The 24,328-nt window shown below is 34.2% G+C and overlaps 1 protein-coding gene across 1 annotated transcript; it reads left to right on the top strand.

Moving 5' to 3' along the window:
• The first annotated feature begins 215 nt into the window (after positions 1–215).
• LOC123531119 (uncharacterized) lies at positions 216–24,106 on the top strand. Its single transcript, XM_053517757.1, has 19 exons — positions 216–370; positions 3,812–4,013; positions 5,731–5,837; positions 7,486–7,667; positions 8,198–8,372; positions 9,474–9,645; positions 10,272–10,369; positions 11,104–11,248; positions 11,572–11,820; positions 13,563–13,675; positions 16,605–16,642; positions 16,918–17,017; positions 17,729–17,835; positions 18,206–18,296; positions 18,896–19,011; positions 19,512–19,745; positions 20,897–20,975; positions 21,252–21,433; positions 21,952–24,106. Exons 1-19 carry the CDS (start codon positions 278–280, stop codon positions 22,025–22,027), a joined length of 2,559 nt encoding a protein of 852 aa, XP_053373732.1. The 5' UTR covers positions 216–277; the 3' UTR covers positions 22,028–24,106.
• The last annotated feature ends 222 nt before the right edge of the window (positions 24,107–24,328 follow it).

Here is a 24,328-nt window from a genome sequence, read left to right as displayed (position 1 = left end):
CTGACATAAAGTTAATTGGATTCATTATTTTGAATGGTCGGATTGCTCGACACTGTTCCAGTATGCCATCGTAATAATTCAACAGCGGAACAAGTATTCGTTTTAATACCCCAGAAATAAAAATAGAAATACTCGTTGCGTAACATGTAGTAACATATATTACTGTGTTTAATGCATAACTTTTTAATGCATCACTTATCTTGTCTGATTGATGGGGTAGAACGTGAACTTTACATTTTAAGATAAACTGCATTTTATATGTGTTAAAATCCTTGAGATGGACTTTTCTCTGAAGAATATACCGGAAATAAACCTTGGAGATTTTTTACTCGATTGCATGAGCTGTCACGATCCAAATAGACCAGCACTTGTAAGTCTAACTTTTAGTATATGACTATTTTTATAAATTGCCGATCCATAGTTTGCATTGTATGGTCGGTTTATAGTTCGCTTGGCTAAAGCCAAAGCCAAAGCTCGAATGAAATACTTTTTTTGATGTCAGTATTAAAACACTTATTGAATGGTTTTCGGTCAATAGCCAAAGCTTTACATAAATCATCTGTGCAGTTTGTTCGCTAATGGCTGTTCTATTGTTAAAAATGTTTTGCTAAGTTAATATCAAATTTTGAGACAAAAATCTCCTCTATGTTTTCTGATGCCATGTAATAACAAGGGGGACATGATGGCCCTTTGTCGCTCACTTGAGTTTCAAAGCTTGCGCGTACGGCTTTGGTAGATGGTAACGCAGGGAAAAAAAAACATCTGTTACATTGTTCTGAAATAGGGCTAGTGTTCTCTGACAGGAAGACTTTTACAGTTTCCACTTGGTAATGACATTGAATTTGTGTGTTTGTTGTGTGTGTAGGGGGTGGGGGAGTAATTGATGACATGGGGATCTAAGACTTTCGAGCTCTATAATTACTGAACATCTTGTCAATTCAGTAGTAACAATAACTCCAATGTTTAGTTCACAAGAATCGCTATTAAAATGACCGGGGATGTCCACCTCCTGTGTGCTTGCGCAAAGAACTTGTCTTGTGAAGGCAACCTCGTGTATCTATAATATATGCGCATCAAATAAGTAGTAAATCCAACACAGGATGGTAAGAAACAAACACAGTCATGCTTTAAGTGAAATATTTGTGTTTTAACTAGCAATTTGCTGCTGTTCACCCATCTAACACGGTCACCTGACCGAATGCTAGTATACCAATAGCTACACTTTTAGGTAACGTTTTCTGGGCCTCTTATTAGATAATGTCCTTTTTAGCTTTACCATCGGAAAGCATATGGGAAAATTAGAACCATCGTGAAAATCACCACAAAAGCCGATAATAAGTTTGGCCAGGTAAATCTGCTGTCGAGACTGTCCGCTAGTTTTCGGTCTACTCCATATTTTAGGCCGATGTCTAACAAGTAATCCCTTCTTCTCCAATGTACCGTTACATTAATCTTTTGATCAAATGAAGTTTAGGAATATTGTCAAGTCTAATTTAAAGTAATTGCAAAGATATATGAGAAAATAAATTGGAACTAATCGGAACCTAAATGGTATTTGGTGGATTAATCAGAATACCTTTATAACGGGAGTCTCAGCAATCACATTATTATAAAATGCAAAAATAATTTCTACTATCTTACTATCAGAAAAAAGCTCGCTTATATAATACTTTGTTTGATGATAATGATTATGAAATAAAGGTTTTAAATAGTTTTTTTTGTGTGTAATCAAATAACTGCACATTTATTACTATGTCGTGAGCGATGTCCAATTAGCTTAGAATCTTATGCCAGCTCGAAGATCGAAATTCAACTTCATAACGTGTGAATTTTAATCCCGAGCTACCCCAGAAGATCGAAAAACATCAAATTTCAAAATAGCTTTTAATTTCGGACCAGCTCAATGATCGAAATTTATTGTATTCCAAAAGAAAAATTTCGATCTTGTATTAAATAAACAGCCTGTTCAAAGATTGATATTGAAATTTTTTAAGTCAAATATCGAACAAGCAATGTGTAGTGTCGAGCCAGCTCGAAAATCGTACTTCAAGTTTTGAAAAGCTGAATTTCAATATAATACTGAAAGGGCGATCTTCTCAAGATCATAATTAAAAAATATCATAATTAAAAAATTATAAATCGTGCCAGATCGGATATATCGAAATTCAAGTTTTTAAAAATCTAAATAAATTATTCCCGGTATTATTTTTCACGCCTGCTCGAATTGTCAGAGCAATCGAATTTAAAACTGGTATTGAATGTGAAAGTAACTTTTGATATAGCTGAATTTCGTTCTTGCATTAATTTTATTTGCGAGCTGGCTCAACGTTTAAAAAATCTAGCGCTGCATGTGGAACAAGTTCGAAAAACAATCTAAATATCGAGCAGGTATTGAATTAAGAGCCAGTTTAAAGATCGCAATTTATTGTTTTTTACATACCAATTGACCAGAAGTTCATGCTAGCTCAAAATATTTGAATTTCGATATTCCTGCTGGCTCTAATTTCAACCCTGCCTCGAAATTAGATGATTTCTTTTGATTTTAATTTCGATTTTCAAGTTTATGCGAAATTCAATGTAAAAGAAATTCAACGTCATCCTTTCGAAAATTTGAATTTCGATCTTCTGCTTCTAACTTGCCCAGATATGCCGCATCAAATTTCAACGTTTTGAAACTTTAAGTGCTTTTTGTTTTCTTCTTACAAGCTCGAGATTAGTTCCTTAAGATTTCCATTTTCGACAGACTCGATGTTAAATGCTGAGTCGAATAAACCACTGAAAAGTTTCAGTTTTGAGCTTCGAGCAAATCTAAACTCAATGCAAACTCGAATTTCTTCTTTTTGAAATTTTGAATTTCGATCCTCAACCTGTTTAAAATTGACTATTAGCTGTTAACGAAATCATATAACGGAGCGTCCCCTAATTTATAAATCCGTACATGTGTGCAAATAATAGCGGGTGACAAGAAATCAGCAAAAATTGACGGAAATATACGAGAATGTTCGAGTCTTTCCGAAAACGAAAAAAAACCTGTACTCATCTTCAAAGTGTTTAAAAAGACCATTTTCTTCTTCACCTAGAAAACTGAAGTTAATATGAAACAATATTTTCACTCGTGCGAAAAATCGATGGGTCTAATTTTCCCATATAGCGACGCGCTGAAGTTTGTTCAGAACTGTGAACTATTTTACAGATGAGTAAAAAAATGCAAAAAAAAAAAAAAAAAATGCGATTTTGTGTCGAGGTTATTTTGCCAACCTGTATAAGTAGAACTATAGCCCCATTACCTGGCGGTTATGTTTTTTAATGAATCAAAATGGTGTGAAGGACAGTCACTTAAAGACAATTGCTATGAAATTATTTTGAAATTGGGTCAGCATTTTCAGAGAAGAAGATTTGTAAAGTTTTCCAAACAGCTTATGGGGGAAAATAATCCCGTACCCTGGTGGTCATGTTTTTAATTAAAAAAATGATTCTAAAGAATTTGGTACAGAGTCACTTAAGAAATACTGTGAAATTGCTGGCCCAGTTTAAATAAAAATAGGGTCCCCTTCTGCATGGATGACTTTGGTTTTAAAGAATCTTGCAGGGACCAAACACAGAACATTCCTCTGAAGTTTGGTAGAAATTGTTTTGGTGGTTTAGGAGGAGATGTTCTTATAAGAAACTGTGGACGACAGGCGGGAGAACGAACGGCGGACAACATTCAACAATCCTAAAACCTCACCGTGATACTTCATGCTCAGTTAAGATAATACTCTTTTTATGTTCAGTATGATGCTGTGTTTAAACAACTTTCTGTTATTACCAGGTAGACGAAGAAACAATCTACACATATCGATCACTAATTAATAGGATAAAATGCACCGCATCATTTCTACAGAAGTACGGTATCAAGAGGAATGACGTCATATGTGTGATATCACCAAACAATGCAGATTTTGTGGTGGCGTTTTACGCATCTGCTTTGATTAACGCAATCATTTTGCCAATAAATCCAGAGAACAATAGCTGTATCCTTTTTAAAACAGTTTTAAAGCGACTGAGAAAATGTTATGCACCTCAAAGTGAATGCATTATTGGTCAAATATGGGGGCTGCTAATGGCAACTTACAGTTTAATATATTAAACTATAGGATAAAGGTTATAAATCACTTTTTGGCATTCTAATGAATTAAGTTATTGATTTCACTATGCTGCGCTCCTTTCCAGCAAGTCTTAATTTCAGTAGGCCATGAAATGTTTTAAAACCTCAACTTTATGTTTGCCTTATTCATGTTAATAAATAAAGTCTTTCGGAAGGTCTCAATCTGACTAAAGTACTTGATCTTCTAAACGAAGATCTGAGAACGACCCATTCACATTCGTCTTCTGTATATTTTGGATTTCCAATATTGCTATTTTTATTTTCGCAAATTTATTTTTATTTGAACCAATCAGACAACTTGTTCGAATGTCAAAGATTAAGAAAAATTTGCAGTCAATCTAGGGCTCGAACCCGGGACCTCTCGTTTACAGAGCAAGTGCCCTACCGACTGAGCTAACCGGCTATCTGACATCTTTCGACATAAAAATTGTAGATATCAAAAACCAGGGCTTTTTAAAGCTTGCAGAATGTTGTAAGTTAGCTTTTGATTGGCTAGCGGAAGGGTCGTCAGAACGAGGCTATCAATAGCTCGTTGTCAGACCCTATGCGTAGCGTAATAGGATATGTACTTTAGTCAGATTGGGAAGGTCTCACACGCTTTTCAAGTTTTACATTGTTTTGTTTCTTTCTAATGTCACCTCTACATATCAGATCAAATATATCACAAATAAAGATAAACTAAATGTAGTATTTTACATATTTTGTAATCGTCAAACAGATTTTATTGCATGGATGATATTTAATACATCAGGTGATGAGCTGTTATATCGAGCATAACATTATTATGATAACCCTATTCATAAACTGCATTAAACACCGTGTCAACTGTCTAGACTATGGGCGCAATGTTTTACAGTTTTACTCCCGGCTGGCCTATTTCGACTACCTGCATTGAGATCCAGAAATAAGACACACTTATATTTACTGCAGTCAGCAATATAAAATATTTTGACATTTCAAACATGTTTAAATTTGAAGCGATTTGCATAAATGAGATAAAATTTAGCTGTAAATGATTAATTTTAAATTTAAAACCAACGACGCAGAACTATGCTTATAATAAGGGTTATTGCTAGGTGATGTATTGTTAATGTTCAAATAAAATATGTTGCGTTATTTGTTTGGTTTAACGTCGCATCAACACAATTATAGGTCATCTGGCGTCCTTCCAACTTTAATGGTGCAGGAAGACCCCGGGTGCCCCTCCGTGCATTATTTCATCACGAGCGGGCACCTGGGTAGAACCACCGACCTTCTGTCAGCCAGCAGGATGGATTCCTCACATGAAGAATTTAACGTCCTGAATGAGGCTCAAAGTGATTCAAAGTCAGCGAACTTATCCACTCGGCAACGGGTGCCCCAGAAAGATAAATATTTTATGAACTCCCAACTTATCTCAGTCAACTGCTTTAATAAAAACCTTCACAGAATTCACACTAAAAATAAACCTATAATTATTTTGTATCAATTCACAAATATAGAGCGCACATAATTCGTATATCTTTAATATATTTTCTTAAATGTTCCAAAAAATCAGTTGTATGAATTAAATGCAAATATCATCCTTTAACTCATTTTCAAAGGCGATGTCGAGAAAATTATCTTGGAGACAAATACTAAGATTGTGTTTACAGTCCTACAACTGATGCCCAAAGTGAGAGGTATTCTTAAAGACAATTGCAGGATAAAGGTAATGTTGGCGATAAATTCATTGTTATGGATTTATTTAACTTTGGAGGAATCAAACAAAATTAGCTGGTATTACGAGTCTGATTCAATCAATTCTGTCACTGATGGCGTTCAATAGAGCTCATCATATACATAATAGCACGGGAATTTCGTGTATTCGATAACGGATGTTTTCTCAACATGTCTGTGAAATATCGATTTAACCTTTACCCTGCCAAATTTCTAAAATGAATAGTTCTATCATTCAATACGGGCAGTACCATTTATTATTTGAAGGGGTGTTCACTGTAAATTTACTGACTGGAAAGAAACAGTGTAGACCAAGATGAGCCTGCACGGATGTAGCAAAGGCAGAATCACTTGCTACCAGCAGGCAAAATGTTAATGTAGATTGAATCCATTGTTGATTTATATATTACAATGCTATAATGATACGTTAAGAAAACGTATAATTCAGGGCTTACATTAAGACCTGTAATTCTTCGCGGGTATCTTTAAAGGAGATATCGTCAGTATCGGCTGTTGGCCTTTATATGACAAGTAAATATTACATGTATATAGTTTGTAACGGGATGTTACGGTTTATGATAACTTTGAAATAAATTGACAAGATATTATAAGTATGCTTTACGATCTTGGTTAAATTCCCAGTTTGTTATAGCTCTTTATTACATGAGTACCTATAAATAGTAACACATTTGTGCTGAAAATTCTCCTATTATCCCATTACGTCATGCTTTATCACATTATCATAATTAGCCCCGGGGCCATTATCTATAATGGCCCTGACGTTAGCGCGGGAAATTAACGTCCGTAAACAGAAATGACGTCATCGTTATTCATTGAGGTAAAACAGCGAATATTTCAGTTTTAGTTTTATTATCTTGAGCGTAACGTCGTATACTCATCGTGATATAACTTATTTTACTGACCTGTCTGTAAAGACTACCCATGAAAGCATTTCTTGATACAAAGCTAATAACCCCTGAAAGGTTGCGAAAACGCTGATAAACATGTTGTTTAAGAAATAATATATCTCATCCAGTGATTTGTCGTTGAATAAATCATTGTTTGGAGTTCAGATGCGAAGGAATTACATCACGAGGGCGCAGCCCGAGTGATATAATAATACGCATCTGAACGACAAACAATAATTTATTCAAGAGCAAATCACTAAATGAGATATATTATTTCGATTCTAACACGTTACCAAGGATTTTTAAGTACATCCTTGACGACATTCATTAAATATTTGCCCGTTTTCAATTGGTTTCTTTTCAAGCGCGCCGCTATGCCGTTTGACGCCATGACGTAATAATTGTGACGTCAGAACAGTGATTTGTTGTATGATAATTCACTGTTTTCAGCCTTCTTTGTTTATTAGGAAATTGAATCGGATCGTGTTAGAATCTTTGTTTCAAATCAGTGACACAAATGGTTTTCGCCAATTCATATTTTACACAACATAACGTTTTGTCATGCCAGAAGCATCAACCGATATAACTTCAGACCACTTAAGTCTTGCAGTATGCTTCCTAATATGGTCAATATAGTAAGCCGATCTGCATTTCCACACATACATACATGTACATATGGTTTTTAAGATAAATCATTCCGGCAATTGAATGATTAATATGAATTAATTACAGGTTATATGTTTTGGAGAGGAATTCGATTCGCTGATAAAAGCAAGCGATGGTAATTATGTTAAACACCAAGGAGATCCAAAAACTGATACCGTCGCACTAATGTCGTCATCCGGAACAACTGGACCGCCTAAGATCATTATGGTGTCACACTATGGAATAATTGCCAATACACTGCAACAAAGGTTAATAATACCAATACTCTGGTAAAAGAAGTGCACATTTTGCATAAATCATTCGTAAAAATGATTTCAATATAAATCATTCTTAAAGATGTATATCCATTGTACTTTCAATCTGAATTTTATGCTTAGTATACATAATTGTCTTTTGTATAAAAGTTGCAGCACTTGATGATATAGTGTTTTTCAAGACTGATACATATGTAGTTCAGATTTGTAGCAATAAACGACAATAAAAAATTTGCAACAAGACAAATCATGGCAAAGTGTATGTGTATCATTTAGAAATGATAATCATAACAGTACATTAATGTTTAATGAAGGTTGGTACAGTACAAGTTAGAATAAATCCGGCACATACTAGTCAGGAAATGAACTAGAATATATTTCTTTCAACACAGAAAGTCTGTCTTTGTAAATAGGTTCAGTGTATTACGTACATGTACCTGACATTTGTCTTTCATTTCGGTTCACTATATAATAATTATATGTTATTACGTACATTTTTCTGACATTTGTCTTTTATTTACAAGATCTGCTGGCTTACATACTGACCCAGCTTCAGAGTGTTTCATTGTGTTTCTGCCACTATTTCACGGTTATGGTCTTTATTTGGTAACACTGTTTGGTCACTACATGGGAGCTAAGATTGTTATAATGAGCAAATTCCAACCAGATGATTATCTAAGACTCATAGAGACACATAAGGTAAGTTAATCGTCTACATACGATTTACATTATCTCAATGGGCCTACAGGCGTTCAGCGTCTGGTCTGGACCCCATCCCCTAACCCCAAGGCCATTCCTCTATTACACTGGTACCAACATTAAACAATCTTCTAAAATTGTAGTTTATACCATATAGTGAAACGAAATAATAAAGTTCTGTGAGAAATAAAAGGCTTGTCCTATATAAAAATAGATTTTATGCATGTAGTTTCACACAAACAAGAGCTGTCCGTAAGACAGCCAATGCTCGACTATTCGAATTATTGTCCCAGAATCAGGAAAATAGTACCCTAAATGTTTAAATATCTATAGAGTTTCAATCCAGTATCTGCATTAGTTTTGGAGATAGTAACTTGCACGCAAAACTTTAACCAGAATGTTCTAAGTCTAAAAGGGGGCATAATTTGCTCAAAATTCGTGTCAGAGTTATTGAACTTGGCCCAGTGAGGTTGGTAATTGACCTAGAAAAAGAAAAAAATAAGTTTCAAAGCTATATGCCTTTAAATGATAGCTGTATGTACTTGCATGTAAAACTTTAACCAATGGGTGACGCCAACGCCGACGCCGACGCCAGGGTGAGTAGAATATCTAGACTATTCTTCGAATAGTCGAGCTAAAAATATTGTTTTAGTATTCAGCACTGAGGATGACACTGAGAGTGACATACCACTCACATACTATCATAGCGTAACCTCTCTTAATTAAATACTATACCCTGACCCTGCCCGCGTGGTCGTTCATTGTATATACCCTTCACGCATTCGATACCATTACCAAAAGCGTAATTGGGAACTATCCATTTTATGCAATTTATGTTCATGTCCTACTCACAGACGACGATGTTTGACTTAAAGAATAGAAACAGGTAATTTCCGTGACACTTCGTATTCCTGCAAGGCGTTTCGGCTTTCTTCGGACGATATTTAGCGCATACGGGCAGCTGACTTTCTGATCGTACCGGGAATGTCGGAATCGGATACGTAAACTACGTAATAGAACGGAAATTCCCGATTACATTTACAGGTCCACTGCCTTAATTTGATTTTATCTCTATGATATTTTTCTTTTTTTTATCAACAGCCTGCAACGTTGCACGTAGTAGCATCAACAATGGTTATGCTGGCCAAGGATCCAAGATCAACTGTTTATGACCTTTCATCTGTCAGAAATGTCATTTGCGGAGCTTCACCAGTGAGCAAAGAAATTCAAGACATGGTTAAAGCAAAACTGAATATTGATTGCATTAATCAAGGTAGATAAAATGTTAACATAAATGACATAAGCACAGCTTTGTTCCGTTAAAGATACATGATGTCGACTAAAGAATAGAGATATATTTTTAAAGGTATATGGCAAATAGCAATAATAAATGAATATTTATGTGTATACAGTGTTTATGCGTTTACAAAGTTTTTTAATGTAATATTATAGATATTAACTAGACATGTGTCTAAAGGGCAGTCTTCCATACAAATTCTGCTAGCAATACCAGTAAATAATTTTGTGAGATGAAAAATACAAGAAGACTCCGTGGCCGAGTGGTTACGGTCACTGCTTTCGAATCACTTGTCCCGCAACTATGTGAGTGTTCGAGCCTCGCTTTAATCTTTCATGTGAGGAAGCCATCCAGCTGACTTACGGAAGGTCGGTGGTTCTATCCAGGTGCCCGCCCGTGGTAAAATATTGCATAGTCACAATCAAAAGCGGAAAAATTCGCCATATGATCTATAGTTGTGTCGGTGTGACATTAAACCCAATCAAAAGAAACCTTAACTTGCTAATAACACACGGAATGTAAATTCTTTTAAAAGTATATGCAATAACAGTATAAAAAGCATTGTAATGATTGAATGTTTACTGATAATTTTTTCACTGCAGGATACGGTTTGACTGAGACAGGTATGGTATGTTTTAATGGAAAAGATGATTTTAAAGACAAATCTGCCGGAAGACCCTTTCCTTTAGTGAGCATGAAGGTAAGCAAATTTGTTAAAGCTTTTAGAAAAGTACGAATAAAAATGGATAAAGCATAGTTCTACATGACTTCCATCTTTACTGACAAGTATATTATCATTCTGGACGGAGTTGGTCGTAAGGCTGTAAAACTTAACAATCTGTTATATTTAATAACAGTCACTTGACAGTGGCAATTAAGAGCTGGTTAAAAAAGTTAACTACCTGTTAAAAATTAACGAGATTTATAGTAAACACTCCTATGAAAGTCATTTGAGCAACACTATTTTAACACACCCGCCTTACTTAACAGCCTTCTGACAATTTAATGAGGATTATTAAAATAAACGATTCCCTTAAATACATATATGTACTCTTTAGGTCAATACGGGACAAGGCATTATGGCTAATATGGGCCACTTTTGTCTTAAATTTAGTGACATGAAATTGATATTCAATTCGTTTTCAACAAACGACTGAATTGGCTGAGTGAAAATGGCTGGCATTGAAAATGCATTTATATGTGATATGTTTTTCCTGGACCTTTCTCAAAGTAAAGATGTGTTCTGACTTTTCTTGCACGAGTTTCGCGTTTTCGCAGAATTTTCAATTCAACTGTCCAGTGCACCCATAACCATGAGGTGACTGGAAATTGTAGAGAATATCATCATGGTTTTATTTTCAAAAATAAAATAAATGTTATTGGAATGCGTTGTTTTACCTGGAATATGCAGTTGTAGCGTTTTAACAATTGCAGATTGTCAATATTGACTCTGGTGAACTATGCAGTGTGGACGAGGAGGGGGAAATCTGGATAACAGGACCACAGCTAAGTCTCGGCTACTTCAACAACCCAGAGGAAAACAGAAAAATATTTGCCCCTGATTGTTGGGTCAAAACTGGTAAATGAAATACTTAATTCTAATTGTTTATAAGACGTACACAGTGAAATGTGCAAGACCTCTCACGTCTCCAAGCAATACTTAATTCTGTTATTAAAACATTAAATTAATACTAAGACCAGGAAATGGTCAGAGATGATAATAAGGTGAGTCTGATTAAATATCTAATACACTTAATTGCTTCTGCATCGTTAAGTGAGTATACATGGTGCACGGTTAATAGAAATAGACTGTTCCAAAAATAGTATTGTACTATTCACAACATTTCCTGAATTCCTTTAACTATTATTGTTTGATAGATTTATAGATAAAACTTATTTAAGGTGATGTCGGCCGACAAGACTCGGAAGGGTATTTGTTTGTGGTAGACAGGTTGAAGGACCTCATGCGTTGCAAAGGTGTCTATATTTCACCATCACGTCTTGAAGGTATTTTGTTAGCCAACGTGAATATCGACGATGCTGGTGTCGTTGGAATACCATGTGAAGATTTTAGTGAGCTACCAAAAGCTTTTATTGTCAAAAGGGAAGATTCAGACGTTACAGAAACGGATATCGAAAGATACGTGGCAGGTAATTTGTACTTTATTAAGCAAATTCTTTGGGATTGTGATTATTATTCTAGAATTTAGAATTAAGCGTTAACTTTACTTAACCTTATTCTTTCAACCTGTATTGATAACACTAATGTCAGATACAAGCAGCGAAAAAGATATGCAAAATGTAAATATACGTGTCCTAAAAAGGGATTAAAAACACCGATACAGTAATTTTAACATTACAAGTACAAAGTACTAGTGCATCTTATTCTGCTTGTTCTTAGAAGTTAAACTCAAAGAGGTATACCTCCGAATCGTAGATACAAACCCTCTAAGATAATGCGTGAACAAAAAAGAATAAATTTCAAAATACTTCCACGTATGATTTGTACCATTTTTCGTAACCTACAGTAAAGTTCCTACACCCAACTACATAGCAGTAGCGTTAGTAGCATAATGAACGTATATAATGTTTTTAAGCTTATAGGATCCTACTTTCAATGTTTTTAACATATTTTTTCAAATAAATGATCGATGGTTCATATTGATTAATAAAAGTAGGACACAGATAGGTCACTAAAATGAATGTTGTCTTTGAGATTTTCCAAAATTGTTACTTAGACATGTTGCCTTTATGCTAAGACAGATGTCTGGAGCACAATGTGCAAAAGGTTTGCTATCATGATCAATCACCACCGTCCATCTAGCAAAATTTAGATTTTATTATTCGGATTTTATGGCAAAACGTGGCTGCTCCATGGCTGAGTCATGTTTTCTTATAAATTAAAGCGGAAACCTTAAAAATAATCTTGATCAGTTTTCAGAAAGTCTACGCAAAACGTATTTTGACCAGAAGTTGTCAGCAAAATGTGATAATATGAAATATTTCTTATATAACACCAGGATTTGGTGACCCTTGAATGATTCAAACTTGCCAAATTTCAAACTATTACACATGTATGTCATACCTCTTTTTTTTAAACAAATTTTCATAAAACTCATATATCAACTTTAAAAGCCAAAGAATAAAAATATATTTAAAACATGGTCACACTTCTGCTAAATAAACACCAGACATATGGTCACTGATTCTCTTTGTTAATTCTTTAGGAAGAGTATTTCTGGATGAGCAGTATTCTGAAAATTAAAAACAAAAACAATTTGCTCACAAGCTACTTGATAAGATTGTTTCCAAGTTACTTAACTCAATGACAGTAACATTTGACGAAGTAAAATCTCCTCCTTTTATATCTTTAAAAAGACCTCATTTCAAGAAATGACTTCATGAAACTGGTACATACCTTATATTGCTGCAAGAGTATGATCGCGTTGAAAACTGGCAAGATTGCTGAAGTGACTCTGTATTATTCCAACATTAAGGTCTTAACTTGTACACGTTTCCAGGTGAGCAATATAGGACAGCATTGATGATTGTCCTTGACGATTTGATATAAGATTTTGTGTCTGAAATCATTCGTCCTCCACCTCTCATTCATGTGGGGAAGTTGGCATTTACTTGCGGAATTAGGTTCTGTACTGGTACAGAATCAAGAAACACAAGATAGGTTCACCGCCCGCCGTTACATAACTGAAATTCTGTTAAAAAGCGGCGTGAAATACAAAACAAGCAAACAAACAAACAAACAAAAAGAAACATTTGAAAGCTCACAGGATAATTGTACTTTGTTATTGCTGTCGGATACCTGTTGTTTTACCTGTACTTTGGATCAACATTATTCTCTTTCGCATGTAATAATGGTTAAACTTTCTTTTTAGATAATACACCACCACATATGTGGCTTACTGGTGGGGCCGAGTTCGTCAAAGAAATACCAAGGACGCCATCTGGAAAAATTCTTCGATATCAACTGTGCAAAGAGTATATGGAGGTATCTTACCAATCATATGTTTAACAAGGCTTGCAGACAAGGGTTAGAAATTACACGTTAAAACACTGTGTATAGTTTGGGAATATAACTCTTTGCTACCACTGCAAACAGAAATGCACAAAGTCATTTTAAGAAAGATGGCAACACCTTGTGGCACAATTCCTCAAGAAATATAATACAGTAGTTCTTTTAAATATTTGGGCTAGCCATAGTCGGAAGTGTTGTATAAACTTTGATAATGGGTTAAGGTATTAGGCCCATAATAGAGTGCCTCCTTTTTGAAGAGTATTCAATTCCTACTATAAACCTACTTTGACTGCAATTTTCAGGGGGGCATAGGTTCAAGCCCCACTGGGACCAAAATTTTTTCCCATTATTTTCCTTTTTTTCTAGTAAGTTTTTACTACTTTTAAGACTTGTTATTGATTTATTGTACAAAAGTGGGGAAAAATTCATTTGATAAGCGATTTATTGCTGATCAAAGTGAATTCACCTCTGAAACAGAAGGGGTAGAGTTAGACATCTTTAAAAATACTGAGTTACATGCGGTAAAAGTTCTCTACTTTGCCTTCATTCTTTAGATTACATATTGTGGAAGAAATGTAGATAGGTTTTACTTCTGCCCCAAGGTTATTTTCGAAGGAAGTGAGCAAAATTTAAAACAGACCCGCAGGATTCGACCTTAATTTTTCAATGTTGGAGTTAGAATTCTGTCGCATTAAATCCGTTTACTTGAGGCACACTATAAAAAATGATATAGACAGTTTTATTTTAAGTGTTATAATTGTTTACCAATAGTTTGATGTTTCTTTCATAAAAAATAATGGTAAAATGAATTCTCTGCAAACGTTTTGGATAAAGGCCGCCACTTTGAAATTTGTCTCTATTTGAGCTTGAGGAAATACCATAAATTACACAAAATATATAAAAAACGGCACGGTAAAAGTTTTTTAAAAATTTGCAACAAAGTGCGAAGCACGGTCAACTGTAAGAATATGCCAAGCAAATGCCATTTTTTAAACAATAGTATTAGGGGCCTAATACCTTAAGTAATATCAGAAGCCACTTATAGGATTGTCCAATGCACTGAAGTACTGATATCTCAGATATATGACTATATTTAAATGTTGTTTTTAATATACATATATATTGTTGATCGAGGCCGCGATCATATTGAATAGGTAAAGTATATGCGCACTGGGAAAAATATTTCATGATGGACCTGTGAATTCTTTAATTATGGGTGAAACAGGTCTCATAAGCGTAATACAACTAGTTTCTACTGATTATAAAACATACCGTACGATTTGTTGTGAATTAACTGTTGTTGTACTTTTAGTAGTTCAACCGCCACCCTTGTTTAATAGCAACATTTAAAAAGCACGTTTTTTTTCATCCTTAAGTAATAAGTAGACTCGCCCAGTTTAATCAATCTAGACGCATAATCTAACTCTATACATAGAGCGCCTACTTCACCCGATTTACATTCGGAACATTTTCACGCGTTTCGGGCTTTATCGTATGCTTAACATGGGATTTTTGAACCGTCCAAAGATGTTGGAAATGTTTGTGACATTGTTTATTTTTTTTTAATAAAACTGTTACTGCTTTCATTGTCTACCACTTTTTTCCACCCTTGCCTGAAAAAACAGTACTGAGTTTGTACACTGTTCAGACAGTTGTGCTCTGTTGAAATTTAACCAAACACAAGTTTACCTGCATAAACAGAAAGCATGATATGTCACCATGCGCGGATCCAGAGGGGACCCCCTCTGGAAAATCTTTAAAAAAGGAAAGAAGACAAGAAGGAAAGAAAATGTTTTTCGAAATAGGCAACATTAGGACTGCATGTAAAGTATATGCGGCTGCTGCTACATACGACCCGACATAATTCATATTATTTATCTAAAAGAAACTAAGAATTTTACCTTCAAGAAAGCTTGATTTTATCATTTTCCCAAATTTAACAGATTAGTCCATAAAACTGTCCCAGAATACAAAAAATGAAGCGCTTAATTTCAAAATTTCCAGGGTGTGTGTGTGGGGGGGGGGGGGGGGGGGGGGGGGAGAATGGCTGGTGTGCCGTGCATGGTCACTATACCTGTCCAGTACTGGACATTATGGTAAACGCTTCTTTCCTGCACAAATGACAATTTCGCAGCTTCTGTCCGGTTTGTACAAATTTCTGGCCGCGATAAACAATTTGACTTGTTTAATCACTTGTGTAAGAACTTGATTATAAGGTAAGATATGATATTTATAACTAGATGAATTTAGGATATGTTAGGCGTTCGCATGCCAAAAACGTATTTTGCCCTACCACCACTCCTGATCCCTTTACAAAGATTACAAAGATTCGAAGATTTGAAACTCTCCGTTTGCTGACTGTTTACGTCTCTATACCGTTTGAGTCTCTAAGGAGGAAATCATGATTAAAATTTATAGAAAGTATCCACTGGGCTTATATCTATGTGCATTGTGCATTTGTCACTGAGACTTATACAAGATACAGAGCTACAAATCAATGACTATACTGATTCGAGTTTGTTTCTTTTTCAAATTTGTTTTCTTCATGGATAAAGTTATTATCTGATTGATGATGTGCAAGTATTAATTTAGGGTCTACAGTAGACTGACACCATTTAGTCTTTAGAGACATTTTAAAGAAAAATATCTGCCATAAAATCCTGTTTAGTATCACTTTCTCAAAATCTTTACGAAATCTATTATCACAGTCTTCAATTGAGATGCGCACAGAGAGAAAGGATCTTTTCAGAAAATGTCAGTGTCAGTAGCAAGGAAAATAGATAAGAAATAAACATTATCACGGATACAGAGTTGGATAATTTTACGGAGATATAAATACTAAGTGCAAGTCTTCAAAAATGTTATGGCCAAGATTGTATGACAAAATGTTTCTTTATTTCAGACCTCTAAAACTCCAGAAATAAAAGTAGGAATCAATGGGTAAGTATTTCATAGAATTAATTGTCAAAATGAACATTTTATATCACATAAATACTTTTACGTAGGGGCGTCGTAGTTTCAATTGCAGCAATTTCATGAACTAAATGACATACCGTATTTTGAAATGGTTTAAATGTACGTAAGGTTGATTCACGTATTTGTAAATTGTTACGTATGAAGTCCATGTCTGTATATGTACAGGAAAGGAATGGACAGAGTATTTGAGCTAATTGTTTCCCCGAAATGTATATATCTTAGTGTATTTTTTTTTTCAGGTTTGGTCGCATTGGTCGTTTTGTTGCAAGAGCTGCCATTGAAAAAGGCGGAGTAACTGTTGTGTCCATAAATGATGCCTTAATTGACCTTGATTACATGGTTAGTGATAGAAGGACGTTCAAAACACTTGATGAAATTGTGAACTGTTTATATGGTTAATAAAGTATTACACGTTGAGATTTTTTGCTATAGATGAATATACTGAAAAGCAGTTGTAATTAGGTAATATTGTTCTAAAATTGGAAAAAAGGCTTTGCTATCATACACTTTGAAAGTGATACAGGGAAAGAAACGTGTGTTTAAGAAAAAAATCAGATACTAGTGTTCTTTGTTATTGTCTTTGAAAAGAAAACCAGTTAAGCTTTTACATGTATATATCTATCTATTTCATGAATTATATAAATTTCTTATTTTTACTTTCTATTGATATCATATTTTATATATTCACAGATCTATATTTGAAATTCAGCGTATTTCAGAGTGCACATGAATAGTCTTTAATGTAGTGTACCCTATTACTTGATTTGTGCAAAATATTTTGAAGTTCACTATAATAAGAATTGATATAGATATGTTAAGAAGACGTGTATTTGATAGCAGTAAAAATGATGTTAGTACATTAAAGTCAAATGAATTAATGTAAATATGTTCAGAGGATTTGTTTTGGAGTGTTAAAAAATCATGTTTTATATATGTCCAGACGACGTATATTTTATAGTATAGAATTCACGAATTCATGAAAACATGTTTAGAAGACTTATGATAATAATACATACAATAGTATATTAATAAGACATTTCCTTTTTTCAGGTATACATGTTTAGGCATGACTCAACCCATGGCAGTTTCAAGGGTACGGTAGAGTCAAAGGATGGAAAGCTGGTACTAAATGGGCATGCTATCACTGTGCACAATGAGTTAGTTTCTTCAGCTGTATTTTACAATTTATATATATATCGCTCCCAAAACAGAGTAAAAGCCCCGAACCTTCCAAAATAGCCCTTGTAATTTCAAACACCCGAAAAGTATACTATTCAGAAGAATTTGTTCAGTCTTTCTAGGGAGATTTATACATATTCTTTCAGCAATATTTTTAAGGTTGAAAGGGCCGTTCTGCCCAGAGTTTATTTATAACAACGATGACCTGAACAAACGATTATTTTAGGGATACAGTAGTTCGCGCCAGCTGTTGTTAGAGTATTCTGTTAAACTACCTTGAATAGTATGTATCAATAACATTCGGTCTCTGCAGAAGAGTTCTATATATCAAATTCTTTTTGGTTACAGGAGTGATCCAGCCAGTATTCCATGGGCAAAGGATGAAGTGGAGTACGTTGTAGAATCAACCGGAGTATTTACAACAATGAATAAAGCTAAAGTATGCACTTTGAAAAAATATCATACTAATGACTATCAAATGTACTGATGTATAAAAATGGCAATGTAACTTTATTTCTAAAGATAAAGTATTATAACAAATATGATGACAAGTGAAATAATTCTAAGTAATGGCTAAGTACGCTTAAGATTTGCCATAAAGCAATTTGCAAATATCTTAATAATTACGCATATGGTCCAATGCATTTATGAACTTCTACTTAGCAGTATGTTAGTTTTCAGCTGTGAAAACTTTCATTTAAATCTTTTTTTGAAGAAAAAAATTCTTTCGTGAAAATGTTATCAAAATTAGGGTTTCCCTTAGACTCTTTCATGAAAATTTGCTTGAGGTCCATGTCAATTAAATCAGTGTTGCAAAGATCAATTGTATTTAAATGCCAAAATTGTCAAGGTATATTCTGAGGCTTTGAAAAAAGCAGTGTTTAAATCAATCTCCACATTAAAAAACGTGTAGCACTACCTTAAGTGATTTCTTCTTTTTGTTTTACAATGTGTTGGTGTTGCAGTAATTGACTAATGACACCTTTACTTTGCTTTCATTGAGATGGAGGTTATACACATGCTTGCGTTTTTTAATAGGCTCATTTGAAAGGAGGAGCCAAAAAGGTTATCATATCCGCCCCATCTGCTGATGCCCCAACGTATGTGTTTGGTGTAAATGAGGATAAATATGACAAAAGAAATGATGTTGTCAGGTACAATTTAACGCTTCACTGCCGTTAAGTTTCACATTGAATGGCGCTTCACTATGTGTATCTAGTGGTACTAGTATTAACTAACAAAAGAGTTACTGAATGAGTAAGAAAAAGAACAAAAGCTATTTTATGGCAAATCAAGGTGTTGTAAGTTAGAGTTAGTAGCATAAAAATGATCTTCTAAAAACTAGATATATTAATATACATGGTTTCACGTGAAACAGTTACAAAGAATGTCTATCTAAGTCTAAGTAAAAACCTGTTGCATTATTATTGTTTCCTTAAAATTCTATTCAGACTATGAAGTGTGAAGAAACAAATGTTTTTAATAATATTTTTCTACGTTTTAGAAAATAACACCTTAAATGACTATTTCATAAAAACGTTCAATGTTATGGCCAGTGAAACGAACTGTTTGTACTATTGCATATCATATAAATTTTAACGTTTTTGATACTGAAGCATTTCCCATCGAGCAAAAATCATTTTTTACTTTCAAGCAATTCATCATGCACAACAACTTGTCTAGCTCCCCTGGCTAAAGTGATCAATGACAGATTTGGTTTAGTTGAGGGTTTAATGACAACTGTACATGCATACACTGCCACCCAGAAAGTTGTTGATGGACCTAGCCAGAAGGATTGGCGTAGAGGCAGAACTGCTGCACAAAACATTATTCCACTTTCCACTGGTGCTGCTAAAGATGTCGGAAATGTTATCCCTGAACTTAAAGGGTAAGCTGTTTTTGTCTGTGTTTGTTTTTTCTTAGAACATTTGCAGCGTTTTTCTTTCATAACTGTTTCTAAAATGTTATCAATGGCCAAACAAAAATCAATAATCCGCCATTTTATCATAATTGTTACCATCTCAAAAATCAGCAAAACGTTCTGACCTGAGGAATGTGTCACCATGTCTGTGTCTAAAAACCACTGTATTTTACATCAAATGCCATTGATAGCCTTTAGATGAAATTCCTATTAAATTAAAACTCAGATCTTGCGAACTCGGTTATAGCGTACACCGGGATAATATTATAATGAACAGTTTTATTCCCCGATTTTTTGCCTTCTTTATTTCATATAAAAATCTTCTGATACAGCGAACTCGGTTATAGCGAAAACTCGGCAGTAAGGGATAGGATTTAATGTCCGAAAACGGTATTCAATGCAGAAAAGTAAATGATTATAATGAAAATACTCAAGTACATGATTTTGATCATTTCACTAGAATAAATTCTTTTCCGAAGATCAAAATAAACGAATATTGTTGACATGCATGTAGCAACAATAATAATCGAGCGTTTTATTTCAAAAAATTAAACTTTGTACCAAATACTAGTAGACAATATACAAAAGTGTGAATTTCTTTTGTTGTTTATTTTGTACAATAATTTAATGCCTGAAACACGGACGCAGGCGACATAGTTTTCTTTATTCTGATCTGTTTATAAAAGAATATTTGGCATTTTAAAGTGCCTACTGTTAAGGAAACAAGAAAGTTTAAAACAGAATTTGTTTTGATGGAAGTAGCAGAAATGTAATGTCATACAAATCATATGAGTAATCTTTTTTCAGCTGTTCTTACCGTAGAAAACAGAAGTACTCGCATAAAAACATCAGAAATTATTGAACGGAAGACAGAGTTTCTTTAATACTTATCAAAAAATGAACCAAATAAAAAAGTACCAATATATGATTCACTCATATAAAGATAACAACTGGTACGTAACGACGTCCATATATAACTAACTGTTCGTTGTACGGATACGACAAACCTCAGTTGTAAGGAACAAATTTTCAATGTCCCGACGAGTTCGCTTTATGCGAACTTTACTGTTGCAGTCATATTTACCGGTGTCTGTTTACAAATACTATGCATGTTTCAGAAAGTTGACTGGAATCGAATTCCGTGTACCTGTTCCGGATGTATCTGTTATAGATCTGACATGCAGGCTCGAAAAGCCGGTAATTACATAATATAATATATCTGAAATGTAGGCTCGCAAAAGTGGTAACTATATAATATGAAATTTGTTTCTGTTTTAAAAGTTTGGATGTTCACTTATTTTAAGGACATATATTTACTAACATTTTCGTTTACAAGTCCTAATTTAAATTTAAAGTTTTCTAGAACGCCAGAAGATTATCATTGCTGAATTTTTAAAAAACTATGGAACATTTTCATGATTTTTTGACAACGATCAGTTTGACTGAGCAGCTCCATCAAACATCTTCTTTCAGGCTAGCTATGATGATATCAAGGCTGCCATGAAAGCTGCCAGTGAAGGTCCATTGAAGGGAATTTTAGGGTACACAGAGGAGATGGTTGTATCTTCTGATTTCATTGGTGATACGCATAGCAGCATTTTTGACGCTAGAGCCGGCATTTGTCTTAACAACAACTTTGTTAAGCTAGTAGCATGGTATGAACAATTTATTTTCTATGAGAATTATTTTCTGCACGAATTTGTTAAAATAAATACGTACATAGAAAAGTCAGACAAACTAGCACAATCAGAAACGACTGCCGCAAAGTTGAGAGGCGACGGGTTTGATCATTCGGCAAGTCCACTGTTCTGCGTGACGATTTGACAGAGGCCAGTGTATCCAGAATCACTGATTAATTTGCGGGAATATTCCATTCACTTTTGATAGAACAAAACAACAATAGCACGTCATCTAGGAACATTGGTTAGGTTAGCTGACTGCCATCGCATAAATGAAATAGTGTTTTAAACAGAAAGCTTTTCTCCTCGTGTATTTGGTAATTTCAAGAATGACAATACAATTTGTGAAATATATAAATAAGTGAATTATTTAATCAGTCATACATGCATGTGTAATCATTGTAATGTGCAAAAGAAATTTTTCAAACTTTTATTGTATGTTGTATGTTTCAGCTGAATTTCAGAAACGGAACAAATATATTTTTGTGTTACAGGTATGACAATGCTTTTGGCTACAGTTACCGTGTGGTGGATCTTATCGAACATATGCACAAAACAGATTCCAAATAAACAGTTATAGATTTCTTAACAATATCTAGCTAATGCTCCAATGTAAATATTAAGATATACGTTATAGAACAGAATTTAAAGGAGCGTGATAGTTAGTCAGATATGTTTTTTAGTGTTTATTCTGCCTTTAGTTTTCGTTGTATTTTTCCGAATTAATTAAAATGGAAAGAAAATTGGTATGGTTTTCGTTTACAGCTTAAGGTAGTTCTGCACGTTCGGATCGAAAATTTTTCTACAATGTAGAATTTGATTAAGCCCTGATTTTTAAACTTCAGAATATACTTTGATAACTCAGCAAATAAAAAAAGATAGGTTCGTGTTCTTGATTTTTTGCTCTACTCATTTGAAAAATTTGGACCTCAAGCAATTTTCATAATGGGAGTCTATGGGAAAATCATAGCTTTCATAACGTTTTCGCGAACAGAAACTTTTCTACAATGTAGATTTTAATGAAACTTCTCATAGTTGTAAATAAACATATGGCCTATAATGTGGCGAAATAAAATGTATAGGTCCATGTGCTTATTTTTGAGATATTTGACCATGAGTAAAGTGAACCGCACATTTAATGCTAATTTTAAGACATTATTTTGAGTTAACATGTCAGATGTTTTATTATCATATTTTAACTTTAGAAAGATAGTAACAGTGTCATTGTAATAAATTTACTCACTAGTTACCATTAATTCATAAAATAATTTTCATTTCCGTACGCCGAATCCAGGCTTTATTCTACGTTTTCCGGATAAATGACGATAAGCCATCACTTCCGGTTTATCAAACGTGCAGAACTACCTTAACAGTAAGCTTTGCTTCCCTATTTACCATACACCTTCATTGCTGTAAATTCAAGTTTTTCAAAACTCATTTAATGTGCATATTGAAAGTAACACTTTATACTTTGTCAAAATCATAAAAATTACACATAGTAGTGCATTTTTGGCACATTTAAAAAGATGTTGTAAAAACATACCATAATATAAATACAAAATGTAATAAAATCAAAAATCTCTAAAGCACAGATGTGTCTTTAAGAAACGGTTAAAAATCATCTGACGTATAGAGGGAAACTGCCTTTCGTATTTCTATTAAGCATTTATTTTGATTTTGCTTGTCGCAGTTCTATATGCTTTTCTAAAAAAAATATGCTTCTCTTTCCGATAATGAAAGTGAAATTTCTGATATTTTTTAACATTAAAGGCTAAAAATTTGGCTGTGATGGACTTTTATCGCTTGCCTGTCTCAAATGGGCACATGATTTCTTGGTAGAGGGAGTCTATACAATGCTAATATTTTTTAGGTTTGTCTTATATATGTCTATGTAAACAAGTGATCACGGGGCAGGGGAAATTTAACCCCAGTGGCATGATGTGAAAAATAAATTGACAAAGGACTACTACTCAGTGCTACAAGCTAAATATTATGTAAACCCCAGGGCTTAACGGTGTGTTTAGACAAGAAGATTTCTTAAGTTTTGTTATATAAACAATTGTGACACCCGGACGGTGCCAGATTTGACTCGAGACATGATTTCAAAATAAAAAAAAATAGTAGAGGACCACTATACAAAGTCTCTAAAAAATGTTTTATACTAGATATCTAAGTTCTAGGTCAGGAAGAATGTGATAATTTTGATTTCTTACTTAACTGGTGTACTTAATGTTTTGTATCCCGTGGGTTCATATTTTGTTTTAAAAGGGGTGAAATTTTAAGGCGAACAGTTTAGGGTCGATACAAGATCCTTAGTAAATGGAGGGATAGTGTGTGACCTGTCAAAAGATGACATAGTGACTGTTGACGCCATGATGAACCCTTACGATGAAACCATGTCTGTAAAGTTGAGACAGTCTCTAGTTCATGTCATTAATTACATACCTATAGTTTGAAACATTGCTGTAGGTATAAAATGCTCAAAGTACTTAGCGAAATGTCTTGATGAAACTGCAGAGCAAGGTAAAGGAATTCATGGCTTAATGACCGAGGGTCTCGCCAAGAAATTCACATCATAACTCGGAAGATATGTGTCGTGACTTCAGATGAGCGATACTATTTATCCGCGGAAACTGAAATAAAACTTTCTTGACACTGTTGCATATTCTTTTTATTCATTTCTCTCTCTTTCCCTCCCTTTCTCTCTCTCTCTCTCTCTCTCTCTCTCTCTCTCTCTCTCTCTCTGTGTGTGTAAGGGTCAGAAAACCGAAGTACATGTAACCAGGTAGTGATCTGTATTCTTCTCTTGAATTGAAAGTATATTGTGGGGATAATACACGTTTTTTTTTTGTGTGGTCATATAACATATCC

Source organism: Mercenaria mercenaria, chromosome 11 (assembly GCF_021730395.1).
Source record: "Mercenaria mercenaria strain notata chromosome 11, MADL_Memer_1, whole genome shotgun sequence".
In the NCBI taxonomy this organism is placed as follows: Eukaryota; Metazoa; Mollusca; class Bivalvia; order Venerida; family Veneridae; genus Mercenaria; species Mercenaria mercenaria.
The sequence above is the reverse complement of the archived record's forward strand: the minus strand, read 5'-3'. Positions and strand labels throughout refer to the sequence as shown.

Bases quoted from the DNA above. Each gene is read 5' to 3' on its own strand.
- LOC123531119 (XM_053517757.1), top strand. From the start codon at position 278: ATGGACTTTTCTCTGAAGAATATACCGGAAATAAACCTTGGAGATTTT. The intron at 11,821-13,562 runs GTAATTTGTACT...CTTTCTTTTTAG, and splicing joins TATCGAAAGATACGTGGCAG to ATAATACACCACCACATATG. The intron at 16,643-16,917 runs GTAAGTATTTCA...TTTTTTTTTCAG, and splicing joins ATAAAAGTAGGAATCAATGG to GTTTGGTCGCATTGGTCGTT.